At 39.8% G+C, this 22,335-nt stretch overlaps 1 protein-coding gene across 1 annotated transcript; it reads left to right on the forward strand.

Annotated features, from left to right (window-relative positions):
• The first annotated feature begins 20,485 nt into the window (after positions 1 to 20,485).
• Positions 20,486 to 22,059, forward strand: LOC115977773 (uncharacterized acetyltransferase At3g50280-like). The gene has a single exon (XM_031099792.1). The coding sequence runs from the start codon at positions 20,598 to 20,600 to the stop codon at positions 21,960 to 21,962; it is 1,365 nt and encodes a 454-aa protein (XP_030955652.1). The 5' UTR covers positions 20,486 to 20,597; the 3' UTR covers positions 21,963 to 22,059.
• The last annotated feature ends 276 nt before the right edge of the window (positions 22,060 to 22,335 follow it).

The following is a 22,335-nucleotide window of genomic DNA, read 5'->3' on the forward strand; positions in this document are numbered from 1 at the left end:
CTTTAATATGACCAAGATCCAATGGAATTCAATAAACTTAGAATTCAAGGGGTTGGCTTAAATTTTTATTTTTATTTTTTAAAAACCCCTATTTAGAATTCAATCTTGGTACTTGATAATTTAGAATTTCTTTACTTGCTTTATTTTTCATTGTTATTTGCATTTCTTCTATATGTCCTGTTAATTAAGTTGAACCCCATCCCTAATCTACGAAGTCAAATTATCCATTGAACCACCCCTTTGAAACTTATTTCACTTTGAAACTTGAAATAAGGCATCAAACCACCTATAATTAAAACATTCACTGATCACTCTTAGAAAAATTGTTTCTCTTGAAACAAAGATTCATATTTGAGAAAAGAAATCCATTGAAATTTCGTATTAAGCCATTTTTTAAATTAAAATATATGTTTAGATCTGATTCATATATAAATGAAATGGTTGTTTTAGTTTACTAGTCGAGGTAAAATTTTATTGACATCTAAAAGAGAGGAAAAAAAAAAAAGCCTCTTACAATTCAATGTTTGTTATGTCAGATATATCTTCAAGACTTTTGGAAAGACGGAAAAAATTAATATTACAATTCATAAGTAACAGAGTGCAACAGCATATGATTTGTGAGGATAATAGGCAGTACAGTGATATAGCTGCAACAACAGTTGTAAAATGACAATTATAACTGTTTAATATACATGGGTAGGTAACGTAGGTTTACCATGATCATAGAAAACATTTTACTTATTTTCTTCAGTTTAAATGTGTTTTGGAGCTTAAATATTGTGGTGTCAAAGGATGTGATTGAGTAGCATATATATATATATATAGAAAAAATCTATAGCTATTATATCAGATGCCGGGCTTAGAAAATCTAAATATAGGTTGAAAAAAATTTTACTTTGAAAAAATATTACTAACTTATCTCCTAAGAAGCATAGACATGGGTACGGGGTACGCAACAATTTCTAAAAGAATATGACATGGGTAAGACAGGAAATGTCTATTAAATAATTATTAAATATATTTTTATTTATATATTATTAAATATTTATTTTTCATATAATATAAAATAAAATATATATCAAATTAAGAGTAATAATGGATAATAAAGCAAATTGATAACTGTGGGGATCGGCCCAGAATAATAGGTTGGCTGGGCCCTGGGCCCGTCCGAGAAACAGCCCGTCCGAGGAGACGTCGTGACCCAGAATCCTTATTTAGGCCCACTGGGGCGAAGAGAACACGTCCGAGGAGTAATTCCTTCTCGGATATTCCAAAATCCAAATCAAGGGTGCGTCCTGGCTACTATAGTCCTCCCTCCAAGCACGTGAAAAGAAAGGAAACCCAAAATATCTCAGCTAAAACTGCCTCCACCACATTAAATGCACCACAACTACTCTCCTGGCGGCATTAATGAAGAGAAGACCCCTGAACAGTGCTACATTGGCCACTGCAACTCACAAGGAACTGATAAGGGTGTCTGATGGGACAGGTACTCAAGTAGGGGTTTGGATGATCAACAAGTGTAAAACCCAGATAATAGGAGAGAGCCTATATAATATTTAAAGGTACCCCAAGAGAAGGGGACGAAAAAGAGAAAAAGGAAGTAGGAAACACTGTAGAGAAATTTTATTTGCATGAATCTGTGTCCATTAATCAAGTTTGCGACCTGATCTTCCGAGAAGGACCTCTCTTCACTGCTACCTCTTTTTGTTCTTGTATCCATATCCCCTGAGCCCATGCAATAAACCGTTTAAGCTAACTGAAACCAAGTTCTCCAACCCATACTTTACAAAAAAATTCATTGTGTGGGACCTTTTGGGCCAAGATCTGACATATAAGGATCGGGTCCACAAAAATCGTGTTCCTACAATAACTATTTAAGAGTAATATTATAGAATACAAACCAAGAATACAGATATTTATTAATTTTCAAATGCACTATTGCTATTCAGGGCATGAATGTTCTCTTAGTTTTGTAAAAGAGTATTTAATTCCTCTTGTTTTCGTATTCCAACTGTGTTCTGCATTTAGGTTTTTTTATTTTATTTTAAAAGGACATGACTAGAAGCAGTGGCAAAGTCAGAAATTTATCTTTGGGGGTCATACATGAAATTAGACAACTAATTTTTTGTGTGTATGAAATCTAGAATAGTAATTTATGATATAATTTAATAATCAATATACATTTCAAGAATGTGTCAATAATCCTAAACTTACCTATGAACCTAGATTTATCAAAATAAATTATCACCCATTAAATAAAATGATTGAGATTTAAAAAAATACTAATAATTTAAAGATTGCTAAATAAAAGACAAACAATCATTAAAATTTTAACCCATAATAAAAAAAATCTAATAAACAACAACTTAATACATATTATATTATTTTATCAATAAATTAAATGTTATATAGTAGTATATTTTAATCAAGTACATTTATAATGCCATATGATATATATATATATATATATATAATATTTATTATTGTAATATCAAATAATATATTATAAGGAAAATTAAAAGAAAACAAATGAAAAGAAAAGTGCATTACCTGGTAATTGGGAAAGTGGGTAACAGAGCAGGTCAGGAGCACAGTCACACAGGGGCCTACACAGAAGCTTGGAGAACCTTGTTTGTCTTGTCTAGTCTAGTTTGCCATTATTATTCATACATTCACATGGAAGCTTTGTTAATTTTTACATTGTAAATCACAGAATTGCAACAATGTAGCCTAAAGGAGAGAGAGAGAGAGAGAGAGAGAGAGAGAGAGAGAGAGAGAGAGAGAGAGAGAGAGAGAGAGAGAGCACTGATCAAAATGTTCTGCAATTGTGTGGTGGACTTGGTGGTGCGGCGGATCAACAAAGCCTCTGACCTTCCAATTTTATACTACTGTGGTGCAAGTTAAGCAATGTGTTGAGGCAATGGGATGAAAATTTTAAAAAAATTTCCCTTTTATTTGTTGAGGTAATTATTTAAATACTTATGTGTTCATTTTAAAGATGCTAAAATGTCTAATTATTGTAATTTTTTTGACATATATATTTGTAGTTGTATGATTTTCTTGGTCCAAACCCTATTGATCAGGCCTTGGCCCAAGCGCAACACACAATAAATATTTGTAGAGGATGGGTCAAAGAACTTAGCCTCAGTGAGCTTAGTCGGTTTGATGCATGGACAATATTATTGCAGGAACAAAAACACAAGAATGGATATTTAACAGAAGATTCTATTTCTTAAGTGCCGAATACATTTTTTTCGTCCCTCTCTTTGGGGGACTCTACTACATTATATAGCTCTCTCATTCTTGTTGATCATCTAAACCCCCACTTGAGCACCTGTCCTATCAGACACCCTTATCACTCCCTTGTGAGTTGCAGTGGCCAAGGTAGTACTGTTCAGGGGTCTTTTCCTCATTAATGCGGCCAAGAGGGTGGTTGTGACACATTTAATGTGGTGGTGGCAGCTTTCCACGAGATATTTTGGGTTTTATTCTTTTTTATATGCTTGGAGGGTGAACTGCAACGGTTGGGGCGAGCTCTTGGTCCGGACTTCGTAATGTCCGAGGAGGTGTTACTCCTTGGACAGGTTTCTTTTACCGCAGTTGGGCTTGAATAATGTTTTGGCTATGACTTCTCCTCGGACACGATGCTTCTCGGACGGGCTCGTATTTAACTAGCCTATTATTTTGGGCCGGGCCCCACAATAGCCCCTCAAAACTCCGGTTTTTATCTCCTTCCGAGGAGAAAAGCGGGGTTTTGATGTCAGTGAGAGGATGGAAGTAAGGAAGGCTTAGGGCGCGCGTGCGGGCAGTTACTTTAGGCGCGCTACAATTTACGAGGCGCGGCCATTTACTTCCGGAGGCTTCCTGTCCCCTTCATCCAACGGTGAGGCGTGGATCGAACGGCCATCATTATTTCTCGAATTTTTAGGCAAGAGCGATCTTTTCTCTCTCCTCCCGGATATATAAGACGTCAGAGAGGCTCCCTTTTTCTTTTTTTATCCTCACATCAGAATAGAGACCTCCAGAGAACTCCAGCGCCCAGAAATCCTTGAGCACCTCCTTCCTTCAGATCTTCATAATCGTTTCTGCGAAGCGCCCTCCCTAGAAGAGCTTTCCGATTACCTCACCAGTCATTTGAGAAGATATCTGTAAGTTCCGTTCGTTCGTCGCTTCGATTTCTTCCTTGGATTTTATTTTTCTCCTCGGTCTTTATTTTCATTCCTCCAGTATAGCTCAGATGGGTAGATTCGAAAAATTAGTAAATACTCCGGCCGCTATGGAGGCCTTTAGGGCAAAATACTACATTCCCCCGAGGGTGGGGCTGCAGTACTGTCCTCTTGAAGGAGTATTGACAGATAGAGGCGAGGGAGAAGTTGTTATCCCCATGATTGCTTTCATAGAGGGAGGGATGACACTTCCCATGCGTAGGATTACAAGGGAATACCTGTTCAACCATAGGTTGACGCCGCATCAGTGTGCCCCAAATATGTTCAAGATACTAGGCTGTGTAGATGTCCTAGACGAGCGGATGAATCTAGGCCTTACTTGACACGATGTGGTTTATCTGTACGAGTGTCACTGCATCGAGAACGGAGGGTATTATCTTAAATCCCGATCCGAGGTCGTTAGGTTGATCTCTTGTCTCCCAATATGCAATAAGACCGTGAAGAACGATTTCCTTATTGCTTCGGGGGAGTGGTTCGATGGTATTCATTGTCCAACTCGGGCAGGAATCCCAGGTGCGGCGTCTTTAGGGCCAATCCTTTTCGGGAAAGGGTTTAGCATTGGGGGGTTATTTTTCTCGCTTTCTTTACAATTGGAAAATTTCATGAACTAATCCCACTTTTCTTGGACGTTTGCAGATAAAGTTCATGTCGCTCCTCGGCTAAACCTCGTGAATGTGCCGGCGTTGAACTACCTTCTAAGGTCGGAAATTTACGTTACTGAGGACGGACAATTACGTGCGGCTCATCTGGTTCTGGGCTATCAACCTCTAAGCCGCTCTTTCCAAGCTATCAGTCACGCCATAAGGGTTGGCAGTCCGAGGTTGGCTAGGATTGACGTGTCTAAGACCGGGTTCCTAGCTCAACGTGATTTTCCACCAGTCGTATTACCCGGCGTTCGAGATCCCTATCTAGCAGAGCAACTACCTCCGCCAGACGAGCCTGGCGTTGCTGTTCCGGTTGAAGGGGAAGCCAAATCATCTCGTCTTTCCCTTGAGGAAGAGATAGACGAGTTTTATTTCGAGGAGGAGGTTCAGCAAGCCCCCTTGGTTGAGCTTTTTGATCTTGAAGGAGAGCAGGATCAACACTCCGCAGTTGGTGCTCCCATAATCATAACCTGCTCGGACGACCCCTTGGACGAAGAGATAGAACCCATGGCCGGGAAGGGAAAAACTTTACGGGAGTTGATGGCCTCCCGAGGGAAAGGTCAATCATCAAAAGGACCAACCCAGTCACAAGCCCAGACCCTTCCTCCTGTGGTCTCTCAGATTCCCTCGGACCTAGGCCTCAAGGTTAATCCGGACTTGAAGAAGAAAAGGCCGGTTGACACTCCTGAGGAGGGTGAGGTGGTTGTCCAGCCGACCAAGCAGCAAAAAGCCACCCTGGCGCCAAGGAGCAGAAGGGGTAACTCCGCAGAAAGCCGAGATGAGGAGAACCTTACTGAGGTGCGCACTACCCCGCGTACATGGAGCTCCAAGTTGGAGCTAGATAGGGTTGCCATCCCCTATAATTCGTCGATCCGAGAGTATAACCAGGGCCGAGCAGGGTACGTGGCTGATGCCTTGGAGCAACCCCTACTCCTTCCTCGGGATATGGAGGCCTATAGGCGGTTCTCTCAGCCCGAGATTTTCCTATCCCTCAAAAGGGATCTCGCGATGGTAAGTTATCCTTTTACTATTTTATTAATTTATTTAACCCTGTTAAATTTTAAACCAATCTTGTTTCGTTCGCAGATTACTCAGCAGGTATTTGTGGCTGAGGAATTTTGTCGTGATAATCGCAGTCGAGCTGAGGCTGAGACCCAGTCTCTGACGGAGATGGAGAAAGCCTTAGGGTCCTTCAAGCACGATCACCTTGAGCTCACGGAGAAGTTCAAGGAGTCGGAGAAACGGCGCAAGAGTGCAGAAGCCGGTTTGAAAAGTGCTGAGACCCAGGCAGAGGATCAGCGCAAAGAGCTGTACTCGACCCAGATCAACCTTGCCACTGAGAAGCAGGCAGTGCTGGATCTCAAGATTGCCTTGCAAAAAGTCGAGGATGAGCTGCGGCGGGTCAAAGAGGAGGCTCAGCTGATCCGAGAGGCTGCAGAGGCTGAAAAGAGCGCTTCTCGCCAGCTCGGGGTCCAAGAAACGGAGGTCAGGCTATCCGAGGAGATCCCCGAGGTGTGCAGGGACTACTGCAGCATCTCATGGGCTCATGCCCTTGATGTTGCAGGAGTTCCTGCGGATTCGGCGCTAAGATTGCCCGAGAACATCTTCTATCCTTAGGAGATCCGAGAGAATTCTGATGGCGCCCAAGCGGCTTCGGAGTAGGATCTGGCGGTGCCTGATGCCATCCCTGTGCCTGATAAGGCGAAGGATCCTGCCACGGACCCTACCATCGAGGTTCCTCCTCCTCAGCCCGAGCAAAAAGAAGATCCTCCTGCTAAGGCTTAGCTTTTAGGCTTTTAATTTTTGTATTCCCTTCTTCTTTTTTTTTTTTTGAATGAGAGTCGTCCTGTTTTTGCGCTCTTTTGTAAGGACCTCTCTTTGTATTGTCCTCGGAATATTAATATAGAGTGTTTGCTTTACTTTCTATGGATGTATGCTAGTACCGCTTCCTCTTTTTTTTTTTAAACATTTGCAACGACATAAATAAATGTAAATGGTCAAGATAAAAAGGATGTTGGGCAGCGAATTTGAATGAGGGTTGCAATGGTGCCAGATTGTGCGCACGCCTTAAAATGATTTCCCTTAAGTAATAATTTCCCAATTTGTCATAAGTAATAATTTCCCCTAAGTCTGTGGTCCGAGGAGCCATGCAAGACTTAGGTTCTGTTTAAAACTATGAATAATTGCCATAAGTAATAATTTCCCCTAAGTCTGTGGTCCGAGGGTCCATGCAGGACTTAGGTTCTGTTTAAAACTATGAATAGTTGTCATAAGTAATAATTTCCCCTAAGTCTGTGGTCCGAGGATCCATGCAGAACTTAGGTTCTATTTAAAACTTGTATAAATTGGCATGAGTAATAATTTCCTCTAAGTCTGTGGTCCGAGGAGCCATGCTGGACTTAGATTCTGTTTAAAACTATGAATAGTTACCATAAGTAATAATTTCCCCTAAGTCTGTGGTCCGAGGATCTATGCAGGACTTAGGTTCTGTTTAAAACTTGTATAAATTGTCATGAGTAATAATTTCCCTTAAGTCTGCGGTCCGAGGAGCCATGCTGGACTTAGGTTCTATTTAAAACTATGAATAGTTGCCATAAGTAATAATTTCCCTTAAGTCTGTGGTCCGAGAAGCCATTCAGGACTTAGGTTCTGTTTAAAACTATGAATAGTCGTAAATGGACCAGTAGGCAGAGGATAATCACCAAACAAAACATGGGCTAAGCCATTTTCATTAATAATAATATCTTCTGAGGTTATTTACATTCCATGGTCGAGGTACAGTTTTTTCATCCAAATCTTCTAGATAGTAGGCGCCTATCCCGGCCACGGATGTGACACGGTATGGTCCTTCCCAACCGGGCCCCAGCTTGCCCCAAGAGGGGTTTTTTGCGCTGCCGAGAATCTTCCTCATCACGAGATCACCTGGACCTAGAGGTCGCAGTTTAACATTGGCATCATACCCTTGTCTCAGCTTCTGGTGATAATAGGCCATATGGATCGTTGCTTTTTCCCTTCTTTCCTCGGCTAGGTCTAGACTTCTTCCCAATAACTCGTCGTTACCGTTTGGGGTAAACGAGTTAGATCTCAGTGTGGGAAAGTTGTTCTCGATTGGGAGCACGGCCTCAGCCCCATAAGTCATCGAAAAGGGGGTCTCACCGGTTGAGCGTCGCGGCGTTGTCCGATAGGTCCATAAGACGTGCGGGAGCTCTTTTACCCATCTTCCCTTTGCCTCATCCAGCCTTTTCTTCAGTCCGTTCACTATGACCTTGTTCACGGCCTCGACTTGCCCATTTCCTTGGGGGTAGGCGGGGGTGGAATATCGGTTAATGATCCCAAACTCGCGGCAATACTCCCTAAAGCTCTTACTGTCGAACTGAAGACCATTGTCGGAAATGAGTGTACGTGGAGTTCCGAAGCGGGTGATAATGTTCTTCCAGATGAATTTCTGGGCATCCACGTCCCTAATGTTGGCCAAAGGTTCAGCCTCCACCCATTTAGTGAAGTAATCGGTTCCGACTATTATGTATCGCTTGTTCCCCGCAGCTTTGGGGAAAGGTCCGACAATATCAAGACCCCATTGCGCGAACGGCCATGGGCTAGAGAGGGGGTTGAGAACCCCTCCGGGTTGGTGGATATTTGGGGTAAATCTTTGGCACTGATCACACTTCTTAGCGTATTCTTGGGCCTCTCTTTGCATGTTCGGCCACCAGTATCCTTGGGTGAGTGCCCTGTGCGCCAGCGACCTTCCTCCGGTGTGACTTCCACAAATTCCCTCGTGTAACTCTTCAAGTAGAGACTCGGATTCTTCTGGATGTACGCAGAGTAGGTACGGTCCAGAGTAGGAGCGCCGATATAGTTTGTGGTCCTCTGATAGCCAGAATCGAGGAGCATTTCTACGTATCTTCTTGGCCTCTAGTTTTTCCTCCGGTAAGATGTCGTTTTGGAGGAAGTTCTTTATGGGGTCCATCCAGTTGGGACTCTTTCTGATCTGATGGACTTGGGCCGGGTTTCTTCTAATGGGACTTGCCTGGACTAGATCTTCAACAAGGATCATTCGCGGCAGATTATGCGCCGAGGACGTGGCGAGAGTGGCCAGTGAGTCCGCATGGGTGTTTACACTCCTGGAAATGTGCGTCAGATTGAAGGACTCAAAACTCGTCTGTAGGCGTTTGACTTGTCCTAGATACTCTTGCATCCTAGTATCTCTGGCTTCCAGCTCACCCATCACTTGTCCGACGACCAACCTGGAGTCCGAGAATGCTTCTATTACTCTTCCGCCCAATCTTTGAACCATCATCATCCCTTGAAGTAAGGCTTCGTATTCGGCTTCATTGTTCGTAGCCGAGAACCCGAGCCTCAGTGATTTTTCAATGGCAGCACCGTCTGGCGATACTAAAATTATTCCGACTCCGGATCCTCTCTAGTTGGCTGCGCCATCCACATAGACCTTCCAATGCAAGGTTCCTCCTGCTAAAATTGTGCCAACCGACTTTCCATCCATGTCTTTTTGCTCGGTTATTGTTTCTAAGGTGGATTCAGCAAACTCCGTTATCAAGTCTGCGAGGACCTGACCTTTGATAGAGGATCTGGGCATATATTTAATATCGAAGGCCCCCAAAAGCGCACTCCACATGGCGATCCTTCCTGTGTAGTTAGCGCTTCGAAGCACTGCTCGAAGGGGGAGCTGAGTTAGAACGATGACTGTATGCGCCTGAAAGTAATGAGAGAGCTTCCGGGTGGCATGTACTATCGCCAGAATTGCCTTTTCCAAAGGTAAGTATCGCACCTCGGCCTCATGTAACGATTTTCTCACATAGTAAACCGGTCGCTGCACTCCATTATCATCCCGTATCAGTACCAGGCTTACAGCATGGGGAGCTACAGCGACGTACGCAAACAGTACCTCGTCTGCCTCAGGGCTGGACATGATGGGTGGTCGAGACAGGTATTCCTTATGCTGCTGGAAAGCCCTAACACAATCCTCTGACCATTCAAACCCTTTCCACTTGTTTATCAGGAGGTAAAAAGGTCGACATCGATCCGCTAATCGCGATATGAACCGGTTTAATGCTGCAATTATGCCAGTGAGCTTCTGCACTTCCTTTGGATTCCAAGGAGCCTGTAGGCTGTTAATTGCTTTGATTTGATCGGGGCTTACTTCTATTCCCCTGTGGGTTACCATGTACCCTAAAAATTTCCCAGACCCGACCCCGAATGAACATTTGGAAGCATTCAGCCACAACCGGTGTTCCCTTAAGATAGCGAAGATTTTTTCAAGGTCTTTCACGTGCTCGGACACCCTTTTACTCTTCACAACCATATCGTCTATGTAAACCTCAATGATCTTGCCCAGCTGTGGCTCGAACATCCGGGTCATCATCCTTTGGTAGGTTGAGCCTGCGTTCTTCAGCCCAAACGGCATCACCTTATAGTGATAATATCCGATGGGCGTCATGAAAGCCGTCTTCTCTTGGTCTTCTAGCACAAGGGGGATCTGATGATAGCCCTGGAAGGCGTTCAGGAAGCTCATTCGAGGGTGACCCACGGTTGCATCCACCAATCTGTCGATTCGGGGAAGGGGGAATAGGTCCTTTGGGCACGCCTTGTTCAGGTCCGTGAATTTCACGCAGACTCTCCACTTCCCTGTCTTCTTCCTTACCACCACCGTGTTTGCCAACCATTCGGGGTAAAAGACCTCTTTAATAGCCTCCGCTTTTTTCAGTTTTGCCACTTCGTCTCTTACGGCACTAGCATGTTCCTTTGAAGGGTGTCGGGGTGGCTGCTTCTTCGGAGTGGAAGAGGGATTGACGTTCAGGTGGTGACAAATAAAGCTAGGATCAAGTCCCGGGGCGTCGTAGGCGTCCCATGCAAATACATCGACATTCCCTCTGAGAAATCTGACCAGTTCCTCTTTTTCTTGAGAAGGCAACTTAGAGCCGACCTAAAAAAACTTCTCCGGGTCGTTGTTGACAACGATCTTATCTAAACTTTTGCACCTTATCTCCTCGGCTAGCCCATCGCCTTACTTTGCCGAGGTGGCTGGTTGCTATAAGCTCTCAGGGGCCGAGGACTCGGCGCGGGGTCGATGTAAGATAGCGGCCACCATACACTGCCTGGCCATGGCCTGATTTCCTCGGATCTCTTCTACTTGTCCTCTAGATGGGTATTTTACTTTTTGGTGAAGTGTGGAGAATACGGCTTCTAGGGCGTGGATCCATGGCCTGGCAACTATTGCGGTGTAGGGTGAGTAAGCGTCGACCACGATAAAATTTACCTCCACCACCTTCGACCCAGTCTGTATGGGTAGTCGGATCTGCCCTTTTGGCGTAACAATCCTCCTTTCGAAGCTGAGAAGGGGGGAGTCATAGGCTGTCAAATCTTCTGGTTTCAGGTTCAGCCTCTTGTATAGATCGGGGTACATTATCTCTACCGCATTTCCCGAGTCTACTAACACCCTCTTCACATCGAAACCTCCAATTCTTAACGTAACCACCAAGGCATCGTCGTGAGGTTGAATAGTTCCTCTCTTATCCTCGTCCGAGAATCCCAGTATCAAAGAGCTTCGCTTTTTTGACCTTTTTGGTTCCCTTTGCCTGTCCTCGGAAGGGGGCCGATCAACAGCCAGTACCCTGGGGATGGGTGGCCCAGTTCTTCCTGGTGCGGCGAGGATGACATGTATCGTTTCGGCGGGGGGTCTTAAGGACACATCCTTTCGAGACTCTTGTATTGTTTGACCGGGATGGCTGCTCGAGGGGTGCAGAAGGTGACGTAACTTCCCTTCTCAGACCAACTGATCTAGGTGATTCCATAGATTCCTGCAATCCTCGGTGGTATGCCCATGGTCCTGATGATAGTGGCAGTATAGGTTCTGGTTACGCTTGGAAGGGTCTCCAGCCATCTTTCCTGGCCATTTAAAATAGGGCTCGTTCCTTACTTTCTCCAGCACCTGTTGTACTGGCTTCCTGAATACGGCGTTCACTGTCTGCGGGTTGCTCTGTCCAGCCTGTCGCGAAAAATCTCTCCTCGGCTGGCTAGGGTTATACCGTTCCGACCTAAAATCATTTGCTTTGGGGGGGATAACCTTCTCCTTCCCCCTTCCTTACAGCTGATCTTCCTCCACCCTTTTGTACTTGTCGATCCTATCCATCAACTGATGAACGTCGGTAACTGGTTTACCAGTGAGGGATTTCCTTAAGCCATGCTCGGTGGGGAGACCGCTTTTGAACGTGCTGATAGCAACATCATCATGGTTGTCATCTAAGTCGTTATACACCTCCCAATATCTATCCGAGTATGCTTTTAGGGTTTCTCCTTCGTGCATGGATAAGGACAATAGCGAACTGAGGGGTTGAGGGACTCTGGTGTTTGTGATAAAACGGGAGCAGAAAGCCTGAGTGAGCTGCTTGTAGGAGCCTATGGAGTTTGTCCTCAGGCTGTTGAACCACTTCATCGCCATTGATCCCAAGCTGGATGGGAAGATTTTGCACATTAGGGCTTCATTTTGTGAGTAGATTGCCATTTTCTGGTTAAACTGACTTACATGCTCTACCGGGTCTGCTCGGCCGTTATAGATAGCGAACGCTAGTTGGTTGAAGCGTCGAGGCAGCTTAGCCCCTTCAATTCTATACGTAAAGGGTGACCTTGAAACCTGGTCTAGCGCCTTCTTCATAGCATCGTTCCCCGAACCCTTGCTGGATGGGCTTTCATACTTCCGTACAGGGCGTGGTTCCCTTTCGTAGGAAAAAGTTTCACTTGGGGGGGTCCTTGACCTCCGTCGATAACTCGCGTCCTCCGCATTAGAAGACTCGTCTGAGTCAGAGGGAGATCGTTTTCGCTGCACACGTCGTAACTTCCTTTTCAGGTCATCTATCTCTCGCTGCATGGCCTGATGACTATTTCGCCTCTGGGACACGTGACTACCTATCTGAGTGTGACTCTGGCTCGTCCGGATAGTATGCACACTCCCCTCACGATTCCCCTTGTCGCCTGGGTTGGCGGGGTTATTTTGCCTTCGGGATTCGGCGGGTTGTGTCTGTTAGGAGTTAGCCTGGTGAGGATTCTCCTGGTGTGGACCTAGTTCTGCCATGCTCGACCGTTGTGCTAGCTGATGCACGAGTTCTTCCCACAGACGGAGCCAATTGTAGTTGCATGATTTTCTTGGTCCAAATCCTATTGATCAGGTCTTGGCCCAAGGCGCAACACACAATAAATATTTGTAGAGGATGGGTCAAAGAACTTAGCCTCAGTGAGCTTAGTCGTTCTGATGCATGGACAATATTATTGCAGGAACAAAAACACAAGAATGGATATCTAACATAAGATTCTATTTCTTGAGTGCCGAATACATTTTTTTCGTCCCTCTCTTTGGGGGACTCTACTACATTATATAGCTCTCTCATTCTTATCTGAACCTTACACTTGTTGATCATCTAAGCCCCCACTTGAGCACCTGTCCTATCAGACACCCTTATCACTCCCTTGTGAGTTGCAGTGGCCAAGGTAGTACTGTTCAGGGGTCTTTTCCTCATTAATGCGGCTAAGAGGGTGGTTGTGACACATTTAATGTGGTGGTGGCAGCTTTCCACGAGATATTTTGGGTTTTATTCTTTTTTATATGCTTGGAGGGTGAACTGCAACGGTTGAGGCGAGCTCTTGGTCCGGACTTCGTGATGTCCGAGGAGGTGTTACTCCTCGGACAGATATTTTGGGTTTTATTCTTTTTTATATGCTTGGAAGGTGAACTGCAACGGTTGAGGCGAGCTCTTGGTCCGGACTTCGTGATGTCCGAGGAGGTGTTACTCCTCGGACAGATATTTTGGGTTTTATTCTTTTTTATATGCTTGGAGGGTGAACTGCAACGGTTGAGGCGAGCTCTTGGTCCGGACTTCGTGATGTCCGAGGAGGTGTTACTCCTCGGACAGGTTTCTTTACCGCAGTTAGGCTTGAATAATGTTTTGGCTATGACTTCTCCTCGGACACGATGCTTCTCGGACGGGCCCGTATTTAACTAGCCCATTATTTTGGGCCAGGCCCCACAATATTTATCACTAATTAAATTGTATTCTATTTAAATGATATTTATATTTATTTTTAGACTTTCTTAAATCTATACATGCATATTATTAGGTATGGGAGGCCAAAATGATAAGGGTTCTTTAAAAATTTTCAAATTAATTAGGATAATTCCAAAAATATATATATTTCCTTATTTTTTTCCAAAATTTTTAGGGGGGCCAAGGCCCCCTTCAGTCTCAATGTGGCTCTGCCATTGATTAGAAGTGTTCTAGGCATAATGCATGAACGATACCCCAAATGAAGTGTCCATACTTCCTAGCTTAACTCATGTAAAATGTGTTTATGCATGATAAATGATTGAGTAGAATATTATAATAACAAATATAATAAATTAATACGGTACATAAGATTTACGATTTAAGCATTGATTTTCCTAGTTTATCTCATGTAAATGTGTTTATGCATGATAAATGATTGAGTAGAGTATTATAATGACAAATATAATAAATTAATACGCTACATAAAATTTAAGATTTAAGCATTAAATTTTCCTAGCTTATCTCATGTAAAATGTGTTTATGCATGATAAATGATTGAGTAGAATATTATAATAACAAATATAATAAATTACTATGCTACTTAAAATTAAGATTTAAGCATCATTGATTAGTTGCAATTAAGGAAGAATCTTGATCTTGCTCATATCAGCACTTTGTGCAAACATTTTCATGCACTGCACAATTTAGCAACTAATTATAATTTACATTTTTCTATCTTGGTTTTTAATTTTAAAATTATGAAGGATGTTAAATTGTTATATATTAGTTGAAGCCATGATTCTTCAAAAAAGAAAAAAAAAAGTTGAAGCCAATTAAACACGTCATTATAATAAAATAAAGAAATTTAAATTAAATTATATTTGGTTTTGGAAAACAATATCTAATATATTTTTACACATTTTACTAATTCTTTGATTTGATTTGATTTTTTATTAATTAATACTTCTTATTAATTTATTATATAATTTTTTGCTGAACTTTCTGGATTAACGTCCAGTATTATATAGTTTTTTTTTTTTCATAACCCAAAATTACAATAGATAATAAAAATAACATAAAATAAAATAACAGAATCTTTTAAAAAAATTTAAACCTTTAAAAATAAGTGCACTTTAATTTCATGAATTGTTAAATTATTTAAACTAATTTCTAACTTGTGCGATGCAAATTCAATAACTCTAGTTCAAAATAAAATTTGAAAATAAATATAAAAAGATTAATCTTATATACAGCAATCATTTCAAATATAATATTTGAGAATGAACTTTTTATAAGACGAAACAAATTCATATTTTCCTCCAAGCTAGCATAATTGGACTGAAAAAATTAGACGACAAAATACTCAATACCCGTTTCTCAAAAAAAAAAAAAAAAAAAAAAAATACTCAATACCCAATATAAAGGTTTCTCTCAAGCCAATCGTTGCGGTTTAGGTTGTTATGACTTTTAGGAGTCCCTGATGCATAAGAAATTCTTGTTTTGTAAAAAGTGGCCATTGTATGCGTTGTACTTGTAGTTACTTAAGTGTTTGAATTCTCTTTCTCAACCAAAAAAAAAAAAGGTGTTTGAATTCTAATTTCTACAATAGAACCATGTCCAAAAAAAAAAAAAAAAAAAAAAAAAAAAAAAAAAAACACAACAACAACAACAACAAAAACAACTAAAAAACAACTTTCAGCAATATCTTGCACCACAATTGCCGTGGTCTACAGTCTACACACAAAGGAAATTCAAGAATAACTTGGGTACGTTAAGTTGGCAACGATCTTGAGTCCTAATAGGACTTAGTCAACATTATCGAAAATTATGACCAAATTAATAGCCATTTTTATAAATAAATTTTTAAAAAAAAAACAGAAAAAGATGGGTTATGTGAAAATTTATGTGTCAAAATATTAGAAGTTAGTTAATATTCAAACGTTTTCGGCTATTATTTATTATATCGAACATTATAGATATAGATTATATAGATAAGATACACCAATTTTAAATAAATTATGTGATTAAAATTATACGGAATAATCATTTTGATTACTACATAATACTGACAATAGTTGAAAGGAAATTTTCCCCAAATCAATTAAAATAAAAATTACCAAAAGCTTTATAGCTGAATTGGCACCTCCCCATGTATAAAGTGTTTGGAGGTCTAGGGGGAAAAAGGTTCGGACCGCAGGGTTAGCATCATGTTATAATTATTTTAAAAAAATAAAAATAAAAATAAAAATTATATATATAAAACAAGTCTTCGCATAGGAGCACAAACCAAGTTCTTGAATCCTTTGTCCAGAACAAAAGTCAGCAAAAATAATGATTCTCAATCTCAACAAACAAAAAAGGAAAAGGAAAAGTCAGATACTGCCTCGACCTACCATATTTGACCGAAGAATTTTAAGTAATTAAGATTAAGAACCAGCTTCACCTTCAAGATTTGTAAATGTACACCTTCTAAGAAATTCACCTCAGTCCCTCACTACAAATATTTTAAAATTCTAACAAAATAGTTTGAAAAACGAAAAAGAATAAAAATGGAGATAATCCAAAACTTTCTCCAGACCAAGTCGCACCAAGACTTACCATTAAGCATTGATAAGTTTCTTTTTGGTTTAGGTGGATTCAGATCTAATTTTTTTATTCAATAATAAAAGAATTTCAGTTAAATTAATTGAAACCAACCACAATATTTCACTTAATTTAAGGATAAAGATGTCCGCTATCATTAGCATGATAATAAGGATACTATACATTTTATTATATAAATTTTTATTTTAATTTTAAGTACAAATGATATAAAATTTTATTTATTATATTATATTATGATAAAAATTTATCATATAGTTAATAAAATACCATTCACATAAATTGTCACATTAATTTATAAAATTCTTTAGTAAAAATAATAATACTGCATTTAGCATTTTCGTTCCTATATAGCATATGCTATTGTGGCTTTATTCTTTTGTTATGCTAATTTTTTTGCTCATAATGTTGCAGACAGATTTGGAGGGGACATTTAAATCGCTCTCCTCTTTTAACTATCAAATCATTAAAAAGAAGAACCTTCGCGGAAAGATGGCAAAGTGACAAACATAAGTCCTGTGTGGTTGAAGTTAAGAGACGTCGTCATATAATTAAACCAATATGGCTCAAATTAAATATAAATATCATCCAAAAGACCAAAAGTAATCTTTTACCTAACATACTACCACCAACCAGTTCAGACCATATTAGAATGAGTGTGTTCCTAGCATTACTTGTGTTATTTTTATAATATTGAAATTCTCCAATATGCTAATAGATTTGGCTACTGGATTAAGTTGCTTACCTTTTCTCTATGTTCAGTCAAACGGGTTTTGTGCAAAATTAAAATTTATATGAATTGTTTCACCTACCGTCCTATGCCACTTATATAGCCATAGGCACGAAGCAATCAGGCAAAGACTAAATAGCTACTGCATTAGTATTTATTTGTCAAAATTCTTATCCCAAGAATTTTTCCTCGTTTAGCTAGAATATTTTTTTTACCCTCAATAATAAAAAAGTATGATCAATTATAAGCAACACGATATTGCGCGGAAAAAAGGCATAATTGATTGCAAAAGGAAATTAGACTCCCTAATCTTATGCATGGTTGAGTTTGAAAGGGACATGCAAGACAACACACCAACTCCTTCATATGGTGTGCTCGACGTATTTGTAACTCTATTAGTGAGAAAAATGAAAAATGAGAGGATAGAAAAATTTTAAATAAAAAATAGTTGTGTTTTTTATAAACACAATACATTTTACAACTATTTCCACAATTTCAGGTGACAGATTATGATCTGTGCAATATGACTTTCACATAAAACTATCATTGATATTATTTTTATTATACACTAATCATAGCTTATTATCTCAATAATTTTTTTTTTTAAATATTGTGTATCTAATCTTATTGCGCAGCCGACACATTGCAAATGTGGATGAAGCACCTTCAACCTAAATTCCTAACAATGCAACTGCTCAATATTAGGTTGGTCCATTAAAGCTGGTCTTTTATTCAAGCTTAATTCATAGGTTTGGGTCAGTCGAAAATTGACCACACATGGCAGAAAGTCAAGCTTTAATGGAATAAAACACCAGCAATTTGCAACTGACCCAAACCCAAGAGATCTTTTTGCATTTTGGCCTTTAATGGAATAAAACACAAGCTATTTTTTTCTCTGAAAAAATAATAAGCGATTTTTTTTTTTTCATTAATTGGTTTAAGAGGAGTTACTTCTTTTTTTTGGGTTTAATTAGACTTTTAATCCTTAACCTTTTATCTCATGTTTAATGGTCCATAACCTTTCAAATGTTTCAGTTTAGTTCTTATACTTTTATGTTTGTACCAAAAAAGAGAGTATATGTTGTTAATTATTTAATGGAAAACAGTAATGTGGTCTACAGAAGGAGATTCGCTCTAGCGAGATATATTTATTAGTGTTTTTTTTCCCCTTTTGTTTATTTTGAATTGTGATTGTTCAGCAAAATCCAAAGAATTTTGATGGCAGCAAAAGAGGGAAGAGATTGGTTATTTAAATAATTTGTTTGTTTGGAGATAGAGATAATTAAGCAAGAGAATTTTACATTGTTTAAAAAAAAAAGAAAAAAAAAAGATACAATTACTTGAAAAAGTTTAAGAGCCACATGCGAATCTGCAAATGGGAAGTCAGTCACACACTCACACCCACAAGAAGCTTCGCTGATGCAAGCTTCACTAACATTTTCTCTTCAATCCCCCGAACTCCCGATCCCTATTTTGTTCATATTACTTATTTGTAGTGAACTTGTGAAGGATTTTATTCAGAAAAAAATTGGCCTTTGCCCTTTTTTTAAAAAACAATTCATCATTTTGCCCAATTTTCCAAACTAATTAGGGAAATATCCCTTTTTTGAAACTCGATTTTTTCAAAATCAAGTTAAGTCCTATAGTGGTGTTTTTAAGGAGCCTATAGTGACGTTTTAAGGACATATAGTGATATTTTGAAACTCGAGTTCCTTGAAATCGGGTTATAGGCAAAAAAGAGAAAAAAATTGCACGTAACTCGACTTCATGGAGATCGAGTTACAAAATGCCACTATAGGTCCTTAAAATGTCAGTATAGGCTCCTTAAAACGCCACTATAGGGCTCCAATTTTTGTTTTTGTTTTTTATAACTCAATTTTGAGAAAATCAAGTTTCAAAAGAAGGACATTTCCTTAATTAGTTTGGGAAATGGAGCAAAATGCTGGATTTTTTTTTGAAATGGGCATTTGTCCGTTTTCTCCATTTTATTCATTTGCCTCTAACAAAATTAACCATTTTTCCTTTGATATGGCATATGATTTAAGTTGTGTTAGATTTTATGGTCCACAGCTTTAATCTCTTCACATTTTTGTTGCTATCAAATCCCTAGGATTTTATTGAATCAACTTAAAACAAACAAAAAAAAGGCTTATATATTTCTATCGCTTGAGCAAACTTTCTCTCTGCTCGAGCGAATCTCCTTTTATTATCATGTCACATTTTTCCATCCAATAATTAACAACAAAATTTTTTGATACAAACTAAAAAAAGAAAATGACCCATCCAATAGTTAATGACATGAACTTTTTGATACAAATTTTAAAAGTAAAATAACTAAATTGAAATATTTGAAACGTTAAAAACTACTTCGAAACTTGGACAAAAAAAAAATGTACACTTCTCTTTTTCCAAATAATTTGAGAGGCTTGATTTTTTTTTTTTTTTTTTTTTTGGGTTGGTGGAGAAACAAACGTATGGGGAGAGGGAACTAGGTCAAAAAAGATATTCAATATTCATACCTACCCCCAATGAATTTGAGAGGCTTGACTTGGCCCTTGATAAAGCAAAAAGATATTAGTTCCTATCCCAAATTGTCCGCCAGTGAGGCACATAGATGGCATGTAGCCGATGAAAGAGACGATTTATTGGATTTCCTTGTTTTTCACCTGCCCTTTATCTCTTTCTTCTATTAAAATTTAACCCTACAAAATAGAATCCTACCTAACGAATTTTCGTTTTTTTTTTTTGGATGAATGAATCCTTACGGACAATTCAACTAGCGGCTGTGGTGAGAGGAAGTTAAAGAATATGAATTATAGATGGCAGGTTGTGAAGGAATAAAATAGAAAGCATGCGAGAACTAAAAGTCCACTTTTACCTGTTGCAATTAATTTATGATTACCATCTCTTCTTCCTAAGAATTGAACAAAACAAGTTCACCTATCAGATTTCAGGTCAAGAGAAGGTCGATTATAAAAATAAGTAGACTCTTTAGAGGCTATACCCTCATAACTATAAGTAGTAGAAATGCAAAAGAAAGGTACGTTAATTAAAAATTGGATTTTGTTTACTAAAAAAATGGCTAGAGCTAGACTGTCCATAAAAAAGTATACCATATAAATTGGCTTTTTAAATCTTATTGCATTTGGTGTGTCTATAAAATATAAAGAATAACAGAATATATAAAATAATGCTTAATTGGAAAACAAATTGGAGAGCCCAGTCAAACATCTGCAAATCCTCGACTATATAAACCAGAATAGCTAATCAAAACTCAGGAGATTGAAGAGTGCCACTTAGCCCATTAGCCACCTTTAAAGAATTTTGTAACCAATTTCTGATGTCTACTCCTCCTAAAATCCGATACATCTCAGAGTGCTTTATCAAACCACAGTATGCCTTAGAAGAATCAAAGAGGCCCTTCTACCTGTCACCATGGGATCTTACCATGCTCTCTGTACACTATATCCAGAAGGGTCTTCTTTACAACAAACCTCTTTCAGCAGATGCCCAAGAAGACTTCATCAAGTCTCTATTGGACAAGCTTAAGCAGTCCCTCTCTGTGGCCCTTGTCCATTTCTACCCACTTTCAGGCCGCCTTGTGACACAAATAAATGAAAACCCACCTTCAAGCTTGGTTTTTGTTGACTGCAGTAACAGCCCTGGAGCCAAATTCATCTATGCAGCTCTAGACATGACTATATCTGATGTCCTTTCTCCCATTGATGTACCATCAATCGTTCAATCCTTTTTTGATCACGACAGGGCGGTCAACCATGACGGTCATACCAGGCCTTTGCTTACAGTTCAAGTAACAGAACTTAAAGACGGCATCTTTATAGGATGTTCCATGAACCATTCTATTGTTGATGGAAGCTCTTATTGGCAATTCTTTAATGCTTGGTCTGAGATTTTTCAGGCACAGGGAAATAACATCTCTCTAACACGCCCGCCTATCCATAAGCGATGGTTTCCTGATGGTGGTCCAATCCTCAAGCTTCCTTTTAAACACCAAGATGAGTTCATTTCCAGATTTGAAGCACCAAAACTCAGAGAGAGAATGTTCCACTTCTCTTCGGAATCCATAGCAAAACTCAAAGCAAAAGCCAATTCAGAATCCAATACCAACAAAATCTCTTCCTTTCAGTCCTTGTCTGCACTTGTCTGGAGGTGCATAACGCGTGCACGCCATCTACCACATGATCAGATAACTCATTGCAGGTTGGCCATAAATAACAGGGCAAGGATGGAGCCACACTTGCCTAATGATTACTTTGGGAACTCAATTTCCGCTGGGGCAGCAGTAACCACAGCTGGTGAATTGCTTGAACATAGTCTTGGATGGGCGGCGTGGAAGTTGCATGAGCTTGTGGCTAACCACTCTGACAAGGTTGTGCGTGGCTGGCTTGATAACTGGCTGAAGTCTCCCTTTGTTTACCAACTTGATCGGATGTTTGATACATGCAGTGTAATGATGGGAAGTTCACCCAGATTCAACAAGTACGGGAATGAATTTGGAATGGGGAAAGCAGTGGCACTTCGCAGTGGGTATGCAAACAAGTTTGATGGGAAAGTTTCATCATACCCAAGTAAAGAAGGAGGAAGCATTGATTTGGAGATGTGCCTTCCGCCGGATTCAATGAGCGCTCTTGAGTCTGATGAGGAGTTCATGGATGCTGTCTCTTTGTCCCACCAGCTGCACTAGTTTCCAAAGCTCTACGCTGCAGAAAACCAAGCCAAATCTGTCATTTGTGAGGAAAGAAAGCAATACATATTTGTAAGTGTCTAAGCGTTGCAGTTAACCTGTGCTGTGATTCAAATGACATCAAATAGTGCTAGAAATGGATGGCTGTAATGATCTTTTATTGGTAATATCAAAGAGTAATTTGCAAAGAATATGATGTTATTATAAAGATACCTAAATAAAAAGATTTTGTGACATTCAGCCGTAGCTCAGCATAAAAGGCTGAAAACAGCATGATTCTTTGAGAATCTAACTTAACTTCATACATTCTGGATTTAAATACTTGGTGTCACTGCTCACACATTAATTTTACTGGCCGCAACCCACGCAATGC

This window comes from Quercus lobata, chromosome 2, assembly GCF_001633185.2.
Source record: "Quercus lobata isolate SW786 chromosome 2, ValleyOak3.0 Primary Assembly, whole genome shotgun sequence".
Taxonomy (NCBI): Eukaryota; Viridiplantae; Streptophyta; class Magnoliopsida; order Fagales; family Fagaceae; genus Quercus; species Quercus lobata.

Excerpts from the sequence above, each read along its gene's own strand:
- LOC115977773 (XM_031099792.1), top strand. The coding sequence starts at position 20,598 with ATGTCTACTCCTCCTAAAATCCGATACATCTCAGAGTGCTTTATCAAA.